This window comes from Anas acuta, chromosome 1, assembly GCF_963932015.1.
Source record: "Anas acuta chromosome 1, bAnaAcu1.1, whole genome shotgun sequence".
Taxonomy (NCBI): Eukaryota; Metazoa; Chordata; class Aves; order Anseriformes; family Anatidae; genus Anas; species Anas acuta.
Window position 1 is genome coordinate 136,709,127 of NC_088979.1, and position 21,372 is coordinate 136,730,498.

Consider the following 21,372-nt stretch of genomic DNA (forward strand, 5'->3'; position numbering starts at 1 on the left):
TCATCAATCCACATAATTACTCACATGCTAAAAAGTGTTTAAATAATGTTAAAATACCAATACTGCAGCAAATTATGAGAATTTACATATGCACCAGAAGAGCTTGTTTGCAGAGACAATGTGAAATGATCCAACTCATGTCAAACTACCATCTTACCTGCTGCAGATAACAGAGGGGCTGATGATAGGGTCTGACAGGCTAGGTGCGCTCTGAGTAGCAGTTAAGACTTTATGTGGCTTTAAACCTTGCTTCTTGTCAGTATCTGTAGAGTCTGGAAATGACACAGATGATGTTTTTCCGGTAGGACTTGTAGCAGGCGTTCCCTGAATAGGTGAATGGCATGGGGAGGTGAGAGGTGAGATATTTGATGGGATACCTGGCAAGAGAAAAGAAGAACTTTGTCAATTGACAGTAGCAGCAGATGGTTGTATGAGTTCACCATGCATAAATACTCCTCCTGCAATATGAAGGCACTAGCATTGCTTCCAAAATGAAAAATAGAGAGAAAACCCTCCTTTACTCTGAGTCAAACTCATGGCTTTCATAGAATGATGAAGCTCCATCATCAATTGTTTCTACCTTCTGAAGATCTGACATGAGCTGAAAGGCATGGAATGAAAGATGTGCATAAGAGGTATCACTACAGGTATCACTATTCTAGTGACAGAGACACCTGACTCCAACTAGACTGTTCCACAGAATGTCTTTGCTTCACTGTTTCCACCAGTACAGGAGAGACAAGAAACGCTTACCCCCATTCCTATTAGAACTTCTACATGTGAGATCACAGAGTCACGGAATCATTTCATTTGAAAAAGACCTCTAAGATCATCAAGTCCAATCATTAACCTAGCCAAATCTACCTTCCACTAAACTATGTCCCTAAGCACCACACCCATGCCTTTACTCTTTGAATCCACCTTATATTTTCCAGTCTCAGATGGAAAGGTCCCAAGTGTACAATAACGCACAGGGGAGCAAACAACATCTCTCTTAAAAGGAAATGCATTTAAATTGACATACTTCCTGACCTTTGTTCTAAAGTTTAAAGGAACACAGCTCCAGTTCATTTACCATGCTCATCTTCAGAGCTGAATGACAAAGACCTTGGGAACTTCAAACTGGTTTTATGTTTGAATTATGCCCACTACCTATATGCATTCCAGACACAATTAACTTAGAATAAGGTCGTATTTTGATCTAAGTTTATGAAATACTGACCTTGCAGTATATACATGTAAAGTTCCAGCATTTTATCCCGATAACTTACCGTGATGTCAGCTTAAAATATGATTTACTGTTGACAATCCAAGAGTTAAAAATAATCTGTGAAGTTGCTACAGTATAACTTTGAGATTCAACAACACCTGCATTTTGATTAGGCAATTTCCTCAGAAAACATTATATATATTGCTGTCTTAATTCAACAATTGCAACTAAGTTTTGAGATCAGAAACCTACAGCCTATGAAGGAATTAAAAAGTTATCAAATGGCAATGATGTGGAAATGTAATTAAAATACAGATATCTTCTATTTTAGATTTTCTAATCCTTAGAGATATCTGCTTTCCTTCCAACAAAAATATGTTTTTAAAAACATTCCATAGTCTGTTAGTTGCCCAAGGGATTGAGTTGGATTATTAACTATTTTTGAGGTACATGCTACCAGGTAATCTTTATGACTGTTAAAGAGTAAAATATATATGGTCATATTTCAACAATTTAAAGCAAGTCCAAGAAACTTAAACGATGACACAATTTCACAACTTTCCTAACATTGATTTGATATGAACTTAGATTTGAGTTTACCTGAGAGTTTTGCCAAAACAGGTATAGCTAGAAGTATTTTAAAATGCTAAAGCTTTCAAACTTAATTGAAGACACATTTTGTAAATTAATAGGTTTACAAATTTAATTAGATCAAATCCTAGAGCAGAATTAGTATATATTGCCAATGGAGATAATACACAAATGTTTAATTGATAATAATTATGGCAAATTGAAACAATTCTTTAATTGAAACATAAAAACAGATCATAATTAAAAGTGCATGATTGTAAATATTTTAAAGCAAAATATCAATCTTCAGCATAAAAATCTGGGCCAAAATTTTTACTCCTGTGATTTGGTGCCCCTAAGAATTGCTTGTGATGGAACGGAGCTCTCCCTTCATCATTGGTTAGCTCACATCTTTGGGCAGCAAAGATTGCTATTAATGCTTTCTGAAAGTGGAACAGATGAAACGTGAAGATGACTGATATGTGTGCTAAGTCTCGTTTTCCAGGTAGAAAATATTAACTATGCTTTTCCAAGTTAATGGGTTCCTCTCTGAAAATCACGAGTCTAAATTTCTTTTGTTAAGTTCTACAATAAATTCCTGGATTCTTGGTAGTATAACTCCATTATTCCAGTTTATTTTTATTTCTTTTTAATTTGACTTCTTGCTACACTTTTAAGATAATACCGGGTTAGTTAATCTTCACTATGGCATAACACAGATTCTGTACAAGAGGAGATTTAATAGACTCTTCAGTTTGAAAAAGAGATGTAATGTGACAGAGCCAGATATGCAGAATAATTGTGCAGCCATTTCTTTAAATTAATTTCTAAGTTTGGATTCCCTGAATTTTTCAATGTCAGGCCTCAGGCATCTATCAATTTCTATCTGATGTCTGGGTGACCAGAAGCTCCGAATAACAGTATCCCAGCATTATTCCATGTTCGGAAAAATAAAACAACCAACAAATAACAACAACCAACCAATCAATCAAAAACCAAACAAACGAAACAAGCAAACGAACAACAAAAAAAAAAGAGTTCATTTAAAACAAAAAGGAAGGCCTTGTGATCATTTTCAACTGCAATTTAAAGCATGGGTAAATTTTATCTTATCTCTCCCTTGTATAGGGAAGAGAACCACGCTGCTGTAGATTGACTACTTCGTGACTGTCTTATCGAACATTCCATTATCAGTGAAGAAGTCACCTTCTCCATTTTTTCTCACTTAAAAGAGAAGTTGTTTCTTTAAAGGCCCTACATGCCAAGTAAAACAAACAAAGTACAAAACAAAACAAAAAACGTTTCTCTTTAAAGATCTGTAAGAGCTACCTGAACTTTTTTTTGATAATGAACATTCATTGACATACCTATGAGTTATATAATGGATTTGTCTTGGACATGCTTGTGCAAGAAGGGTCATGTGCTGCCTTCAGCTCCAAATGGGCTTATGTAGGAAATCTCAGAGAGCCAATACAAAGGCATTTAATTTAACATATGTTATAGAAAAACTCTTTTCTCAGCCCCATTGCAGTCACTGGAATTGCATGGATATAAATCACAACAAGCTTTAGTATAACACTTTCCACATCATGTCATGACTAACCTCTAGAAATCATAAATGTCAAAACATTTACAATAGCATCACTGTGAGTTACAGTATTTTAAGTCACTACTTTTTTAAATAAAGTAAATTACTCATACTGATGGAAAAACAAGAAGGGACACAGAGACCAAAAGCAGTTGCATGTGCTAATCACCAAGTTCCTTGGGAGCTAAGTGAGCCTGACAAAGTCATGGGTACCCACTCACCTTGCCGGCTCTGTTTTTTGGCATTCAGGTGGTTGGTAGGAGACATGGCATAAGATGTGGAGAAGGAGCGGCTCTTTGTGATTGTCATCAGAAGGGAGCTGTTCCAGGAATCAGTGCTGTAAAATGAGAGTGCAAACAAGTGTTGTTTGACATAGGAAAAGCCTAGAGGGAAAATCTGAAGAAATTAGAAGCCACAGCAAGAACTATGTGGTACTGAGATGGCAAAATATTGTTGAGGACGAAACCAGCATCTATCTGCTGGCTGAATTGCTATTTGTGAGGAGTATTCAGAAAAAAATGTTTACAATGTAGACACTCCAAAGCTGGACTTCCTTCAATGCTTAGCCCTATTCATATTATTTATACAAAGATGTCTTTGGCATATTGTTCTGACAGTACAAAGACACTTAAAAGTAGACTTGAAATATGTTAAATTTATACTCTCTTTTAATGCCTTCTTAGAACAACCAGAAGTACCAGAAGTTCTCAGTATAAATGAAAAATCAGTCTCCTCGATGTCTCTACTGCAACTGTGAAGACAGATACCCATTAACCCTTCGGGCACTAGAAGAGCTCCTCAGGAAGCCAGAAGAGGCTCAGCAGAGCCTTGCACTGATGCCACTGGTGGTGTGCCTTGTTGCTGGGTGAAGCACTTTATGCTGTCACCAGTTTAAGCACATGGTGCAAATAAAAAAAAAACCCTGCCAACGGACCCTGCAGACATTCGTCATGGATCCAAGCTAAACTCTCTGAAGTAATAAGGGGTGTGGCAATGATGAACAAATGTTGGTTCTACATACAAAATGGGTGCGTGGTTTCAGCCTTAAGGTTTATACCGGAAGGGCCAAAATAGTTTTGTAAAGTAAGAGAATTGTATCGATCATTGTTTATGGAATGGCACTCATCAAATGTCAGCTTCTTGCAATGATGCAGCACTGGGTTTTATCATGAGGCCAAACACTTCTCTGCACAGATCCACTAGGCCTCTAAGTCTCCACTTTTTTCTTCACAGTCTTGCATCCTTCCCTCATCAAGTGATAAGAAGGCATACAAGGCAGAATACAGCCTTTTAAAACAGCTTAGTCCTAGCCAAACTTCAAAAAAAACATGTTCTGAAAGAAGAAAAGTATGTAACATTATCTTAACTTACTAACACTTCACTGTTTTGGAAGAGCAAGCACTGTCTACAAAAATGTTTGTTGTCTTTTGAAAATTATTTTTTTTTGAGGGAGTGAGGTGTTGTCAGTTGGTAGAAAGAATATTAAATACTGGTCCACCATAAAGAAAAACAAAAACAAACACAAACAAAAAAACACCCCAAACCCATTATTTGATTTCTTAAGGGAAATCTACTGAGTATATAAATATGATTGATGACAGGAATATGGAAGCTTTATTATTTTTCCTGAATCATTAGAAACTATAAGAGCACCGTGTCTTAACATTTTAGTGACAAAAGGATACAGGAAGACAAGACTCCTAATCTTAGACAGAGATTTCTCAGAATCATAGAATATCCCGAGTAGGAAGGGACAAATAAGGATCATTGAGTCCAACTCCTAAGGCTGTTCGGTGATTTTTAAGGGTGATTTTTGGAAATCTGTGACTATTAAAACCTATGGGTGATTTTCCAGACTATGGGGAATAAGTTACAGATTTGCTAAACGCAGAGTCTACCACAGATCAACTCTACTGTTATTCCCCCTCTTATCCCTTTCAAGTGATGAAAAGATCCTTTTTCTGCGTTCTATGGCATGCTTGAATTTGGTACAGAGGAAGTGGCAGATAATCAAGATTTTTTTCCCCTTCAGTTCAAAATTCTTTTCCTTGAAAGCAAATATGTATTAGTCTGCCAGAATTTTTAAAACTAGACTTACTTATGGGCTTCAATTTTTTCCCCTTTCTGGAATTCTTTGTTTCTCCTACTGTAAAAGAAGAACTGCAAACAGTAGGCTAGAAGGCTTGACAGAGCTATAATTATACAATTGGCGACATTAAACGTAGGAAGAATTGATAGCCTGCTTCGTTGGCTCATCAAGCGTAGTTATATAACAACTGTAGAAAAGGACCAACAATAATATTTAATAGCTCTCCTTCCCCCTTGGATTTCCATCTTAGGATGCTTACATACTACATGAGAGTCTGGGAACAAGAGTACAAATCAAATACACTCTGGGAACCACAGACGGGTAACTGAAGAATATTTCCATTTGGTTATAGCTTCTTTATATTTACTTTTACTTAGATACATGGGACTCCTTGCAAAGGGAAGTTTGGCTAGCCATGTATTTTTCTTGCACCAGACATTCAAGTGTACTCTGCAGACTGCCTTGAGCACCTAGGCTCCCTGTATAAGAAAAACAGTGCTCTAGGGGTATATTCACCCAAGATATCCAACAGCAAACACTGAGGATGTTGGGCCTTTTCAGGTCCTTTTGTATTCTCCACTACTGGCTCCAGATTTTGAATTGCAGAAAAAAAGGGGGGAGAAGGAAGGAGGGAAGGAGGGAGGGAAGGAGGGAGGGAAGGAGGGAGGGAAGGGGGGAGGGAAGGGGGGAGGGAAGGGGGGAGGGAAGGGGGGAGGGAAGGGGGGAGGGAAGGGGGGAGGGAAGGGGGGAGGGAAGGGGGGAAGGAACATGGAAGTCCAAAAATGTGAGGAACCTTTGTCTAAATCACCTCAGGCAACTCGGTTAGAGTAGTTCTCCACAAATGCACTAAACCACTCTGCTACCAGCTGTAAGCAGGCTCAACTTCTCTCTTTCAAACTCATGAGAGGCTTATGTATTTTATAGTACTAGTTCCTGTATTAGGCTCTTAGAAAAAGAGAATGAGTGGACATAGGAAATATCTAATTTAGATAGTCAGTCATGAGGAACTATAGCCATTAGCTAAAAACCCGTGGTTTCAGAAAAATGAGGACTATTGTGCTTATGGGTAACTCTGGAATACTTTCAGAGACATGCTTTAGCAACCTGGAACTAAATTTTCGGTTTGAGCACATGAATTAGGCGTTAACTTGGCCCATGTAAATCTCTTTGTGGATCTACTGCTGTTTCTACAATGCAGTAAATGCTGTTTCTACAATGCTGTTTCTACAATGCAGTATACCCTTATGAAGTACGTGTCATTATTGAATCCAGAACTTTTTCTGGCAAGACAAACAATTAATGTACATTCCCTCCAGAGATTTTGCTGCAATCCATTTCAAGGCTTTATTAAGTATTACTTTGTAGTTTTGATTCTCTCAGTATCAGCATCTGCTTACAGAACCCTTGAAAATATGGGGCATCTTAAATAAATTAGTGAATAAATCATAAATAGAAGAAGATAGTTTGCATCCCTATAAAATAGCTGTATTTATTTGCTTCTTGTGGAAAATAAGGAAATACTTTTTAACTAGATTATACAGTTGGGTTTAAGAATATTTTCAAACATTATCTACTGGTGGAACAACAACATTTGAAGTCTTGTGCATATTGACAGAAACATGAGTTATGACTTTAGCTTTTAAGTTTGTTTCTATATGTCAGGCTGGCGGGCGGTCACTAGTGGGGTCCCTCAAGGCTCCATTTTAGGGCCGGTACTTTTCAATATTTTTATAAACGATCTGGATGTAGGAATAGAAGGTATTTTGAGCAAGTTTGCTGATGACACCAAACTTGGAGGAGTTGTGGACTCTGTTGAGGGTGGAAAGGCCTTGCAGAGGGATCTGGATAGGTTGGAGAGCTGGGCGATCGCCAACCGCATGAAGTTCAATAAGAGCAAGTGCCGGGTCCTGCACCTGGGATGGGGAAACCCTGGCTGCACGTACAGACTGGGCGATGAGACGCTGGAGAGCAGCCTAGAAGAGAGGGATCTGGGGGTCGTGGTAGACAGCAAGTTGAATATGAGCCGGCAGTGTGCCCTGGCAGCCAGGAGGGCCAACCGTGTCCTGGGGTGCATCAAGCACGGCATCGCTAGTAGGTCGAGGGAGGTGATTGTCCCGCTCTACTCTGCGCTGGTGCGGCCTCACCTCGAGTACTGTGTGCAGTTCTGGGCACCACAGTATAAAAAGGACATGAAACTGATGGAGAGTGTCCAGAGGAGGGCTACGAAGATGGTGAAAGGCCTGGAGGGGAAGACGTACGAGGAACGGCTGAGGTCACTGGGCCTGTTCAGCCTGGAGAAGAGGAGGCTGAGGGGAGACCTCATCACAGTCTACAACTTCCTCGTAAGGGGGTGTCGAGAGGCAGGAGACCTTTTCTCCATTAACACCAGCGACAGGACCCGCGGGAACGGGGTTAAGCTGAGGCAGGGGAAGTTTAGGCTTGACATCAGGAGGGGGTTCTTCACAGAGAGAGTGGTTGCACACTGGAACAGGCTCCCCAGGGAAGTGGTCACTGCACCGAGCCTGTCTGAATTTAAGAAGAGATTGGACTGTGCACTTACTCACATGGTCTGAACTTTTGGGTAGACCTGTGCGGTGTCAAGAGTTGGACTTGATGATCCTTAAGGGTCCCTTCCAACTCAGGATATTCTATGATTCTATGATTCTATATCAAAGTTGCAATACAATGGTAAAATCTCAATCTGAATACCAGAAGCTAAATGCTGCTTTAAAATTAGGGAATGTGGCACCTGCTCTTGCAGGAAACCTTGATGTTGCCCTTTTCATTTTCAGCTTTGCTTTCATCTTCTGGTAGTAACTCTCCCTTTGTAATTTTATTCCTAGATTACACTTTAAAATAAATAAATAAATAAAGCAATGATAACAAATCTACTTAGAGATTAAACCCCCTTCTTTCTGTTAAATCACTTTTTGACTTATCTAATTCAATGTTTTTCATTTACCATCCAGTGCTGGTGTTATATTACATGAGTTCATTTAGGAAGCCCTAAGCACTCATGATATTCTGGAATTAAGTATGTACATGAGATGCAGGGTTTGTACAGTGATGTAGGGTCTTATGACACTATTTGTATGGAGAAAAAAGCACTGAACTGCATATTTTAGGAAGTTCTACCCTAAATCAGGGTTTGTGTTCTGGAAGTTACTGTTTATAGAGGATGGAGATCAACTGGTTTACTGACAGGGACACATCATTAGGTGTTTTCTTAAAAGTGATTTTCAGCACTTGGATTACCTGTTAGATTTATCTCTTGGCTAAGCAATATCCATGGAGAAAACCTCAATCTGCATATCAAGAGGACTTTAACCACATAACCTTTCATTGTTTCCAATTTTATTATGTAATTCTGCACTTTTCTAGCTTAAATAGGTGTTTTTTTTTTTTTGGTTTTGTTTTTTGTTTTTTGTTTTTTTTCCGTTTTGCTTCCCAGTAATAGGAAGCAAACTGGAAATGATCTGACTAAAACTGAGAAAGCCACTTAGCCACTTCTTCGGTAACCCAACTCATGGAGATGTGTGGAAGTTGTTCTTATGCAGTTCTTTTTCTACAGTACAGAGCTGTTCTAACTCCATATTTTGGAGTCAGCACTTTTAAATGATGGACATCATTGCACAGAACTAAAAAATATATGCCCAAAGACAGTTGTAAAAGAGAGATGAAGTAATCTGTAACCTGGATGAAGATGATTCATGAGGTTTGATGCTGGCACTGCGATCTCTTCTCACTGGGGCTGGTTCCAGTGTAGGCAAACCTGTGGCTGATGTTGTTGTGGTCCAAGTGGAGGACACTCGTCTCAGCAGTCCTGGAGGCAAACTTCTCCGTAAGCGCTAGAGAAAAATCAGTTGCTTAGAGTTTATATAGGCTTATAAAAACATTAAATATGCAGAAGAAAAATGTTGCTAGCATTTGATTAATTCTGCCTGATGATACCTGGTGAGGTACCTTTGGTCTGCATTTGCCCAGGTATTACAGTGCCTGCCTCCCACTGAAATCACCACAGGCTGGTGCTTTCAACACTTGGAGAGTCTGGACCTTCCTCCCTATTTTATGTTACAGAAAAGCTATGCATCCACAGCCCCATAGCTATAGATGTTCAACACTTGGAGGTCACTGGAGTCAGCCAGTTTTGACAGTGCTCTTTGGAAATTTTAGAAATGATGTGGCCAAAGGCATGTCATCAGGGCCACAAAGATAAGTGAGAGATTGAAGCATCAGATAGGCTGAGAGAGCCATGATTGTTCAGCCTGGAGAACAGAAATCTTAAGGGAGATCTTACCAATGTGAATAAATACCTAAATGCAAGGAGAGGAAGGAAGATGGAGCAAGGCTTTCTGAAGTGGTATCCGCTGATTGAATAATAGGCAGTGGACACAAAAAATACAGGAAAATCCATTTAAATGTAAAAAAATAAATAAATTTCTGTGAGGATGATCGAACACTGGAAGCGATCCCCAGAGAGGTTGTAGATTCTACATGCATGGAGATATTCAAAACCCAGTTGAACATAGTCCTAAGCAACTTGAACTAGGTTTATTCTAGAGAACTTGCTCCAGGTTCAAACTGCTTGAGCTGGAGAATTGGACTAGATGATCTCCAGAGGTACTTCCAACCTCAACTGTTCTGTGATTTAAAATGTCATGAATGTTCAGACATCAAAGAGGCAAGGCAAGAAAGGCTGTAAGAAAAATAAGATAGGGAAGCGTCTACTTTTTTTTTTTTTTCCTGCTATATCTCCCCAGTTTATAATAAAACTTTCATGACCTGACATTTTGAAAAACTTATAAAAAGCAACACTTTACAGAAGATTTTTCTTGGCCACCTTACATTTTTCTTTCATCTGATTCTTCCTTTTCTCCAGTAATAGGACTTGTATCGTTTTTCCAAAGCTTTCAAGACAGACAGATAATAAGGGATGATGATAAAGAGTCTTTGTGGAGGATTCTGCCGTGATTTTGTAAGATGTTTTTCTTGTAATTATTATGTCATTTTTATAGTTAAGAACCAAAATAAATGTCTCTGCAATAGAGAGCTTTGACTCTGCAAGAGGGTTAAGAGATAAAATGGAAGATACATGTGGGTCTGAAGCTCAAGCATACAAATAAATATGTTAACATGTTAACTCCGTATCCAAAATACTCAGTGTCAGATGATTAAGGTAAAGACCCTAAATCTATATTTAGACACATAAATAAAGGACTGCAAACATTAGTTTTGTGAACCATAATGCATTCAGGTCAGTGAATTCTTCAGTCAAATTACTCCTCTGTAGCATTAACTCATTTCTTCATCCTTCATTTCTCTTTTCACTGAGAGTTATGCAACTACAAACTGGTATGTGTTCACTGTTTGCTCATGTGATGGCAGTGTTCTTCCATGTATTTTTTCTCCTTACAGACTAAAGTATAGCCATTACAAACATGTACACTAAACTTAACTGGAACATGTGCTTCAAAACCTGTGAACATCCACTTATATACAGTTGCTACACAGGCAAGAAGAGTAATAATTTTCATCATTAAAATATATTTCAAAAAGAATCACAAGTGTTGCAATTCAGATGCCAAGAAATGCTAAAATGAATGCTGTCTGCGACATTTGAACCATCAAATGTTAAAAGCATTTACTATGCAATATACTTACATTTAATTGTACATGTGAAATCAAATGAAAAAAGTATTTCAGTTTGGTTTGGAAAGTGAAACGTAGGCTTCGCAGGACAGCTAATTAGCAATGAACATGCAATACAAACTTCTTCAAAGCTGATATATTCTTTCTAGCTCCTAACTTCCTAAATGTGGATGGTTAACAACGTTAATATCCCTGTTGAATTCCTGAGCATTCCTAAAGCCATCTGTCAAAGCAGTAATATATATATTTTTCCCGTTCAGTATTCTTTTTTGTCTCAAGATTATTTCTTATGAGGTCACAATATCTGTCATACTAAGTATTGTGATCTTTTTTGTTTGTTTGTTTGGTATATCATTTTGAACTTGGTCCAAAGCCCATGGAGGTCATAATTAGCAATCTTTTTATTGATTTATACACGTTTTGCACCCCTAATGAAGGGAAGGAAGAAAAGGCTGAAATTTGTACAAAAACATAAAATTCCAACCTTCACAGTGGGCAAAAAGGTCCCTTAAATTACTGCTTTATACATTGAGTAGGATTGTCACCCCACATGCAGCGGCTCAAATATTTTGAGTGTGAGGGGAATTTCTGTGCAAGAATTAATGAGGAAGACTTGTGATTTGGATGCTGAAAGGCTTTTGCTTGTTCTGCTCCTGATTATTTTTCTCTCACTTAAGCTCCAACCAACACCCATGAGAAAAACACACACATCATCTGTGTGAATTATCTTTTGTCAAATATCATCTTCTAAAGATGCCTGAAACAAAGCTTAGCTGGCCGTGAGTTGAAAGATACACAGGGATTGTCTTGCTATGAAAACCACAGTCTGTTCAACTGTTCATATATTGGAGAGTATGATTAGTGCATAAAATGATAATCTAAAGCAAACAAGCAAAAATTCCAGAGAGATCTTCCATTAATCTACTGCTCTCCCATAACGAAAGATCAGTTACTGTCCAGTACTTACCTTAGGAATAGCTAGTTTTTCTCCTTTCTCTGGACATTCCTCTGAGTCAGAGCAAGTGTAGTTCTCACTGAAGGACACCAAAGGGTTCACCCTTGGTTTGTGGATGGCCTGGAAGGTTAACTGGGTATTAAGCAGGTTGCTCACTGTTCTCAGCGAAGTGCACACGTTGGGAGGCAATGAAGGGTCTGCTAGAAGGTCTGTAATGAGCCCATGTGCTTCTCCCATGACAGCGATATCCACGGTGATACTGGTACCAGAAGACTGAAGCAAACAAAAATAGTACAGCAACAGAAATGAGCAACCTCCTGAGCAGTATCAGAGGTAATGGTGAACTCTGTTAGCAACTTTTATTAAATCCATTACAAACAGAATGGAAAATTAATAGCATGAAATAATTCTTTAAATAAATTATACTGAATAGATCGAGCATCAGACATAACACTTACAGTCTGCGATGAGTTTAGAATTTCATCATATCTGATTTATCAGCTTTCAGTATCTGCAGCTTACTTAATCCATCTGAATGAATTGTTCAGGATCCCTACAGATACATAGTCAATGGCCAGGGGCTGTTTGCACAAATAATTTTGGAGACATAGCTTAGGATGGGAGTAGTCCCTCTTGAAAGATGCTTTTCTACTGTCCACAGAGGGATCTAGGACAAGTAATTTATGTTCAGTGATTATACTTAGATGAAGTAAATGAATCCCAAGAATATTCTGAGATTTTAAAAATATTTCCATGATGTTAAAATATAGCATTCTGGTGTAGTGGTCACAACATTCTTCTCCAACCAAGTGTGTGTTGGGTAGCTATACCAAAATCAAAATAGAGCGAGAATAGAGCAAGAAGCGGACTTTCCTTTTTTTTTTTTTTTTTTTTAATTTAGACAGAAGTAATGAGAATAATTACTCTACAGGCTTGTATGACCAGTTCAGGTGGTCCTTAGTCTCCCTTGGGTTTGAAATATATACCTACTTCACATATATCATTTAAAAAGAATTATTAACCAAAGCGATGTGTAAGCAGAAATAATACCAAGAAGCAGTTTGCACCACTGACATATCTTGCACACCTTACTCAATACATGTACATAATTGTTCTGCACATTACACACTGCAAACCAACTGTGGTCCAGGCAAACTGCCTTCGTACATGTAACCAGGCCATACATCATGCATGTAGGGAATCAAACACAGCTGGAGCACTGGGTTTCCAGCACATGCACAAGATGCTTGATTCATAACTGCATCTTTGAACTTCTCCAGATTTCCCAACGTTCAGCAGCTCTAATTGCCATCCTTCCTGAAACCCAGTAGGGCAATATATTACCACTGAAAGAAACAGTCCATTGCCAAAAGCACAATAGGTGTCAAATCCGTGAATTGACAATTATATGGTACAATTGCAGAAGACTGAGGATTTTTAAAATCTGCTAGGAGGGAGACTGGATCTGTACAGAAGCAGAATAAATAGGAAGGCATCAGGCACATTGTTTGTTGGTTCTGAACCGTGAATACAACATTTCAGCCTCACTAGCTGGTGCACTATAAATCACCATAAATTATATGTGGAGTCACTGATTCAAAACACTCCAAAACCAAACATTTTTCCTTCGCTGTGCTTCTGAAACATAAACCCAGTCCTACTGTTTGGGCCTTTTCAGTAGACATATGTGCAGTTTGCCTGAGATTCCATTCCAGACAATTTTGTACTCATTTGTTTTTGTGTATATCTTAGTGAAATCTATGATACGCAGTTTTCCAAATGGGGAAGTTATGCCTGTGAAAAGAGCATATGGGCTTCTTGGAGTAGCAGGTACATAGCATGGAGAATTGGGCAGACTGCTTAGCAGGAGAGTGATCAGAGTCCAGGCCAGGAATGACTCACCAGTGACATCATTTATGGACCTCACAGTACATCAAAGAACAGCAAAACAGAGCTTTACATAGCTTCACTCTCATGAAAGGCTTTACAAGCAATAGCAGAGCAAGTCTAAGGAAATTGATATATTAGCTAGGTGTAGCTAAATCTCTCCACTCTACCTTCCCAATCACATAGTGTGGGTATCATGTCCTTGGCAATAGCTGTTTCACTCCACTGATCCAGTCCTCATGTCCTACTTCTTGTTCACACAAAGGCAGTATCAGAAAACCGGACTCCACATTCCCCATCCTGTCATACAATCAGAAAAAAACAGCTTCTTCCCCACATTTCTGGTTGATTTTAATTTGCTATCATGACAAAGCAAAGAAACTACTTGATATACTGAAGTGCTTCTTCATCCTACTGAAAAAAAAAAATATGTCTGAAGTTAATTTAATGGCTCTCTTCATTGCTTAATCTCTCAGGAGTCCATGCTGAAGATTCTGGCAGATGCTAAAGAAAATTCTTAAATTAAAAGTCAAGGCTTGGAATAGGAGGAATTAATTATCTATCTTACCCTCCACCATGTAAAACAGACCAAAGGGGTGAGAGGGAGAATACATCATTCAAAGTGCGATAGAAGCCTCATACTTTCAGCAAAAATGCATAATCTACAGTTTGAAATTCTATTAAGCCTGGAGCCAGGAGTTGTTGACTGCTGATCAGAGATAGAGATTAATACTTCAATGAAGTAAACACGTCTGACTCAGCGGGCCATATGCAGAGGCCCAGATTTTGTGCTGCAGTAATAATATTTTGCAAAGCAGCCAGCATTGTTCTTGTTGATAAGCACCAAGTGGGGCAAGGGAGAGCCTTGCTCTTCTCAATGGTGTATTTCTGCCACGTGGCCTCTGACACACGGGGAGGCCTTGAATCCGTGACCCATCAGGCTTGCCCAGCTCCAACAATGGGATCTGCTATGTTACGTGAGGAGCTGGTGCAGGGGCCACAGGGCCCCTGAACAGGGATGCTACGCTCTGGGTCTCCTCCTGCCCTGGGCTGTGTCAGCACCTCACTGCCAAGGACAGCCAGCACTCAGATCAGGTTAGGCACCTTACAAACAGCAACACTGCTGTTGCCCATACCCCTGACAGGGAAAATAAGTTATACATTGTTATATATATATATATTATATTGTTATATATAATTATTATAATTAATATATTATGTAATACATTTATTTATATATAATAATTAATATATATATAGTTTACATATGATTATTAGTATAATAAATATTATAATAATAAAATATAAAAATGTAAATATAAGAATATAAAAATTAAAATATAATAAAATAATATGATGTATAATTAATATAATATATATAATTGTATATAATTGTATATATTGTACAATTATTATAATATAAATATCATATATTGTAGTACAGTCTTGTTTGAACTACTTGTAATACTAACACACTCAAGCCTTACAGCATATTTTAAAGGAGAAAAGATCATGCTTAAATTCAGTTTGAAGAAAAAAGCAGGAAGGACTTCTCTCTTTCACCAGTTTCAGTACATTAACACATTAACAACATATGCTAAATTTATAGTTTGTATGCTAAAATGTAATTGAATTGAATCTCTATATAGGAAAATGTTTGTTACTGTTGTTGTTGTTGTTTGGTTGGTTGATTTCCTGGCAGTTTGAATATTTCATCCATTTCAGAATGAACATTGAATACTATCAGACTACTCTGACTAGAAAAAATACAGATACTTAAATGACTATTTCCTCAAAACTATTATAAAATGAATGCATGAAAATTTTTTTAAAACTGTATTTTTTATAAAACAGTAAATTGCTGACAATTTTAGATTGACATCATAGTCTATATGCATATACACCCATGTACAGATATATGTACAGTCTTTTTTAAGGGTAAAAGTGCATAAAAAACACATGCTCAGATTTGATATGTGGTTTTCTATTAATGTGCATAGCCTCTGCATGAACTGATCTGGATTCTTTCCAAACCACTTTACTCATCTAAACACAAAGACCGGATATTTGGGAATACAGGCATGAATAATGTTTGCAAGCAACAAAAAACAAACAACCCTCTAACTTGATAAAAATAGAACAAACTGACCAACCAAAAGCAAACACCCATGCTAAGGTGAATTTTAATTTCACACTGGTGAGTATTCATTTATCAATCTATGCTAATAATTGTGAATTCAGTTTCTTCACAAGAATTTTGGAGAAGTCTGGGTTACTGCTCACTTTGTGACTTCATTCTCACTCTGATTTAAGCGATGTCATGCAGTGACTAAAACCAAAGAGTTCTAGGGCATGAGAACAAGAAATTGAACAGACAAGAAACAAAAGTAAGACCACATCAACCATGCTCTTTGATAACTAAGTTAATGAATAAAATATGTTCCTTACAATGCTGTAAAACAGTTGGCATTGTTTTTATTATTTTATTATTCTATATTTTATTTTATTTTATTTTTCCTTCTATTTTTAAACTGGCATTCAGGTGGGTATTTGAGGCTGTGATACCACCTGGGAATCCCAATGGATTCCCACGTCTTGTCTGTATTCAGGCTTCATTTTAGGTACAGAAATAAAAGAAAGGAGTTCTGTCCTAAAAAAGTCACATGGATAAAAAAAAAAAAAAAAAAAAAGGTGGCAATATGATGGTAGAAAGCATTACAGAGCAGGGACAGACCCACACACTTCCTAGCACCAGCTGAAATCATCCATGCTTGCATAGGTGAGGGCTTACGGGGAACTTGTAAGAAGTGCCCATGAAGTGCCCATACTGCCGCCAACTTACAATACCAAATCACAGGCAGCATGTCCTACTGTCACACTGACAATTTTTGTCAGAGCAGGGAATTTTTATCTTCTAGGAACACTCTTAAGTGCAATAGGAAAACAATGTTCTGGTAAATTTTAATGATCACTTGGCATTTTCAGACTTGAATAATTCATTTTGGATTCCATAACATGGCTGGAACAAAAACTTTCAAAATTTGCATAACTTTCTGTATGCTTTTATATTACATTTTGCAAAATCCCATTTATTTTCTTCCATTATATTATATTATGCAAAAAAAAAAATAAAAATATCTGAGAATAGTTTTTTACTCACTAGGGGAAAAAGCAGATAAAATTGTGCAGAAAAAAAAAAAAAAAAGTAAAAATAACAGAATCCTTTATTCACAAGACCTGATATATAAATTTGGTTTATAAGTTGATCAGTTGACCCACCAGTGAAGCAAATTTGATGTTCTCATATGTAATGGATGCTCTACTGCAAATAAATTTTTCCTCAATTAGTATTCTGCATATGTTTTACATGAAACTGGACTCATCTAGCTTAACTAAAAAAATACTACTCTATTTCCACCCCACAGTAAAGGATGTCTAACATGACTACACTACACAAAACAGTCAAAATTTAAGCATAATAATAACATAATAATATGAGAAAGGAAAAAATAAAACAGTTATCAAATACAAACCATAAATCATTTCACATAACTTCACGTTAAAAAAATAAAATATTCATTTGCTGTGGCTTGTAGAGGGAAAAAGCATTAAAGGCAGAGATGCTGGCCTTTCACCACATTACACTCGAGAACACTCTGTAAGTGAAAGAATGCGGGAAGCAGGAGGAGAAAAAGGAAGAGAGCAGCATCCAGCGTATCTTCAATCTTCACACAATTATGAGCAACAATAAATCACAATTTGATATAGTTTCCAAGTCACATCATGAGCAGCCAGGCCAAGCTGTCTGGAAACAAAATTAAAAGCAAATATAATTCTCCATTATTTTAATGTCCACAGAGTGATTTGAAGGGTAAACATGAATTGGCTTCTATGGAAATAATGAATCATTTTAAAGGCGCCACAAACTTAACTACTCCACCTTTCACTGGATGACTAAGGAGAAAAGAAAAGCATGTGTACAATTCTTTGACATTCTGCTTTTCTGCATTTAAAGCTGCAGAACTGCTGTCTTACTCAGACTTCTTATTTTTATTTTATTCTTATCTTGTCCTAACATGAGATTTGTGTTTTTCTCTTTGCCTGTGAACAATTAGGAGATTTCTGATGATCTTTTCTCGTGAAGCATAGCATTTCCACTTCTGTCTGGAGGTGAACATGCCACAAGCTCTGTCAAACAGGCATATTCTTTGGTATATAGAATATATACCAAATATAGCACCTATATATAACAAATATAACAGAATATAACACCTTCCTTTTGTCCCAGTATACTGATCAGAGAAAACCTTCCCTAATCTCCAGTGTGACCGCTGATTTTACTGTTGATGCTTTAAAGCACCCAGAAGTGTGTAACCATAAAACAATCTTGTGTGAGCCATAGGGATTACAGTTCTGACCTTGGGTACACGGCATTTGGGCTGGCATCACCATAACAACTGAGCCTTTCCTGGTAACAGTTAAGCTGAACTCTGGTCTGCTCAGGAGGAAATGCTGAGACTAACACACATGGTGCACATGCAGCCAAAGCACTCACCTGCCCCATGTCATAGGGGCTCCTAGGACCAAAGCGCAGCCAGCAGAAATTTTTAGTAGTACTTCTGCAGACAGGAGATCCAGTAAAATGGAGCTCACTGTAGGGCTGTATTCTGTGCCCCCTCAGCACTTGCTGCAGTGTGATGACCCTGTTTCTTGACAACAGCCCTGCAGGAGCATGGTCAGCAGGAGGTGGACATGCTGGGAGCTATGGGCACAGTGAGGAGCAGGTTTATACTTCTCTCCCATAATCCATCTCTGTGTTAAGCTTCCAGTTAGCTACTACCAAAAAAGGCCACTAATTTGGATCTTCCTCTGATATCCCATCATACGTCGTAACAAGATTTCTGGGAAGATAATAATCTTTGGTGCTTCTTCCCATCTGTCAAATTTGCTTTAAACCATCAGACGGCACCATCACATAAGCTTACTTTGTTCAGAAAACCAGTAAGAAAACAACACCATTTTTAAATGGCTCTAACATTTAATCTATTCGGCATAGTTGTGACTTTGCAAATCATGAATATGGAGTCTTTCAGAAAGAGGCAGGGTCTGAGGAAGAAACACTTTGCTTCTCTTACAAGATCTGTGGAATGCATCTCAATGTTTACAGCAAACTTCATCAGTGGGTGCAGGCACCATCTTGACACCCTGCACCCCTGTTTTAGGTGGCGACATTCACAGAGCTCATGGCTAAAGCTGACTTAACTTCTTCCATTACAGGACCTTTCAGTTTGTGATAACGTTGTCAGCCAAAGAGCTCAGACTCTAACTGGCCTGTGCCAGGTATTTGCCTGGAGTGAATTATTTCAACATTTGAGAAAAATTGTTCAGACATTTACAAGAACACTCTTGGAGTGTTTTATTCATGCTAAGAAATCTTAGTAAACTGATACCATTTAATCTGCAGCAGGCACTGAGTGTGCGTTAAGGCCTTTTGCCTTACCCGGAAAAAAAAAAAAAAAAAAAAAAAGCTCACATTATCTCTGTGGTTGGCCAGAAACCAGCCACCAAACTGCCTGAGGATGCCACTGGCCCTCTGTGCGCACACCTCCACACGCTACTCACATGCCTCACGTGCTGTGCACAACATCCGAAGGGGCAAAGGAACAACACATTTAATCCAAAATTGCACTGTCAGTCTCTAGCTCAGACTTACACCTCAATAATTCTCCCTTCTTGCTGAGGGACAAGGTCATGGTAATTGTTATCACTGCAGTGTTAATATAATTGTTATCACACTGCAGTGATTGCTCCTCTTTCCAGTGTCTAGGCTTGGGTGAGCATCTCTCCTGATGGGCCACAGCTGCTCAGAGGCAAGTCTGTATCAGAGCTTTAGCAGCAACATCTGCTTTAAAGCAACAATATGCAGGAGACTCTTTTGTATATCATAGGTAGTAGGCAACCTGACATTATGAATACTCAGGGGTACTTAAAAAACAAACAAACAAAAAAAAACAAAACATATCTTAGAATACATTTTAGTCCTAAGCAGTTTTGGTGCCATCTGTAATTTTCAAGGGAAACTCACTTCTTGTTCTCAGGTCACCTAAACAAGCTTTATTGGATTTTTAAAATGCAACAAAAGAAAATCATTTTGCAGTTGTTGGCAAACAAATAAAGACAAAGATAGATGCAAATGCACAAATCATCTCAAGGAGTGGGGTCATTAGTTTTGGTAAGATTTGAGACCCAAAACTAGGAAGCCTGCATCTGAGTGAGTTCACATACTGGATGTAACCCAAAGCAATGGAAGAATTCCCCACTGTCTATATCTGACAGAAGGCAACTTAAATTTACCAATGCCACCAGCACCAGTGTAAAGTAGTACCTAGTTTTCCATGTTCCCTTCTGCCCCAGTGGGACATAAGTATTTCTCCCCAGAAACCACAGAGGAAGGGGGCTAGGGACTGTCACCCAGAGCTTGTGCTTTTGGTAGCACCACTGCTCTGCAGGACACCAGAACTGTGCAGGGCAAGCTGGAACGAGATGCACTTGGGCTTGGCCTCGAGGTCCAGGGGAAGTCCCAGTTCAGAAAAAAAAAAAGACTCGTGGAGGAGTTTTGGTGACTGTCTGCATAAGGCATTCCACAAGAAGGATCCAGGGTGAGCAGCTCCTGGATGGAGGCGAGAGCATGGGGTGAACTTCCTGGCAAAGAGCCACCATTTGCATCTTGGAAACCGTGTGGAAACTCTTACGCTTATGCTTGATGTTCTCAGCAGAGCCTCAGGGACTCAGTCACCCAATTCCCAGGGACTTTCCATGTGATTTGACTGCCTAAAAACCTTAAACTATCATGACTATCCCAGTCTGAAGAACTATTTGACGATGTAGAGCAGATCACAGAATCAGCCATAAACAGTTGGGGCTTATTATTTAAGAAGCAGACACAACTCCAGCTAAACTCAGAACTTTAAAAATTATTACTTTTCTTTAAAACACAGCAGATGGAAAAAATTAAGTTCTAAATGGGGCTCAAATCTGCTTTGAATAACACAGACTGAGGAATACAATTCTGTACTACAGAGACTGTCCTCAATTGTCTTACATTATTGTTCTTCAATTTGTACATCAGATGGTCACAAATTGGTAGCTTGAAGCTGATAGTTTGCTTTCATGCGAAGAAAACAGTGACAACTGTCTTCAGTCTCAACTTGAGATGTAGTAATATCAGCTGGCCCAGCAGGAGCAGGATGCAGGGTGCACACGTTGCGGAGGATATGTCATCTATTAATACCTGGTGATCTTACCCGTGTGAGTTTACAGTTCCAATAACCCAACTGCCTGCTTAGCACAGGAAGCTATTTTGATTCTACGGTGAACTGAAACACAGCAGCCAAATACACAGCATGAGTTAAAAAAAGATCCAT

At 38.4% G+C, this 21,372-nt stretch overlaps 1 protein-coding gene across 8 annotated transcripts in view; it reads right to left on the minus strand.

Annotated features, from left to right (window-relative positions):
* PDE3A (phosphodiesterase 3A) overlaps positions 1–21,372 on the minus strand; it is a 263,316-nt gene that overhangs the window by 39,273 nt on the left and 202,671 nt on the right. For all 8 annotated transcript variants that reach the window (XM_068659285.1, XM_068659276.1, XM_068659300.1 and 5 more), the window contains 4 exons: positions 12,074–12,334; positions 9,151–9,305; positions 3,590–3,705; positions 158–377 (listed from right to left, as the gene is read on the minus strand). In XM_068659285.1, coding sequence (XP_068515386.1) covers positions 158–377; positions 3,590–3,705; positions 9,151–9,305; positions 12,074–12,334 — 752 coding nt within the window. The remainder of the gene's footprint in view (positions 1–157; positions 378–3,589; positions 3,706–9,150; positions 9,306–12,073; positions 12,335–21,372) is intronic.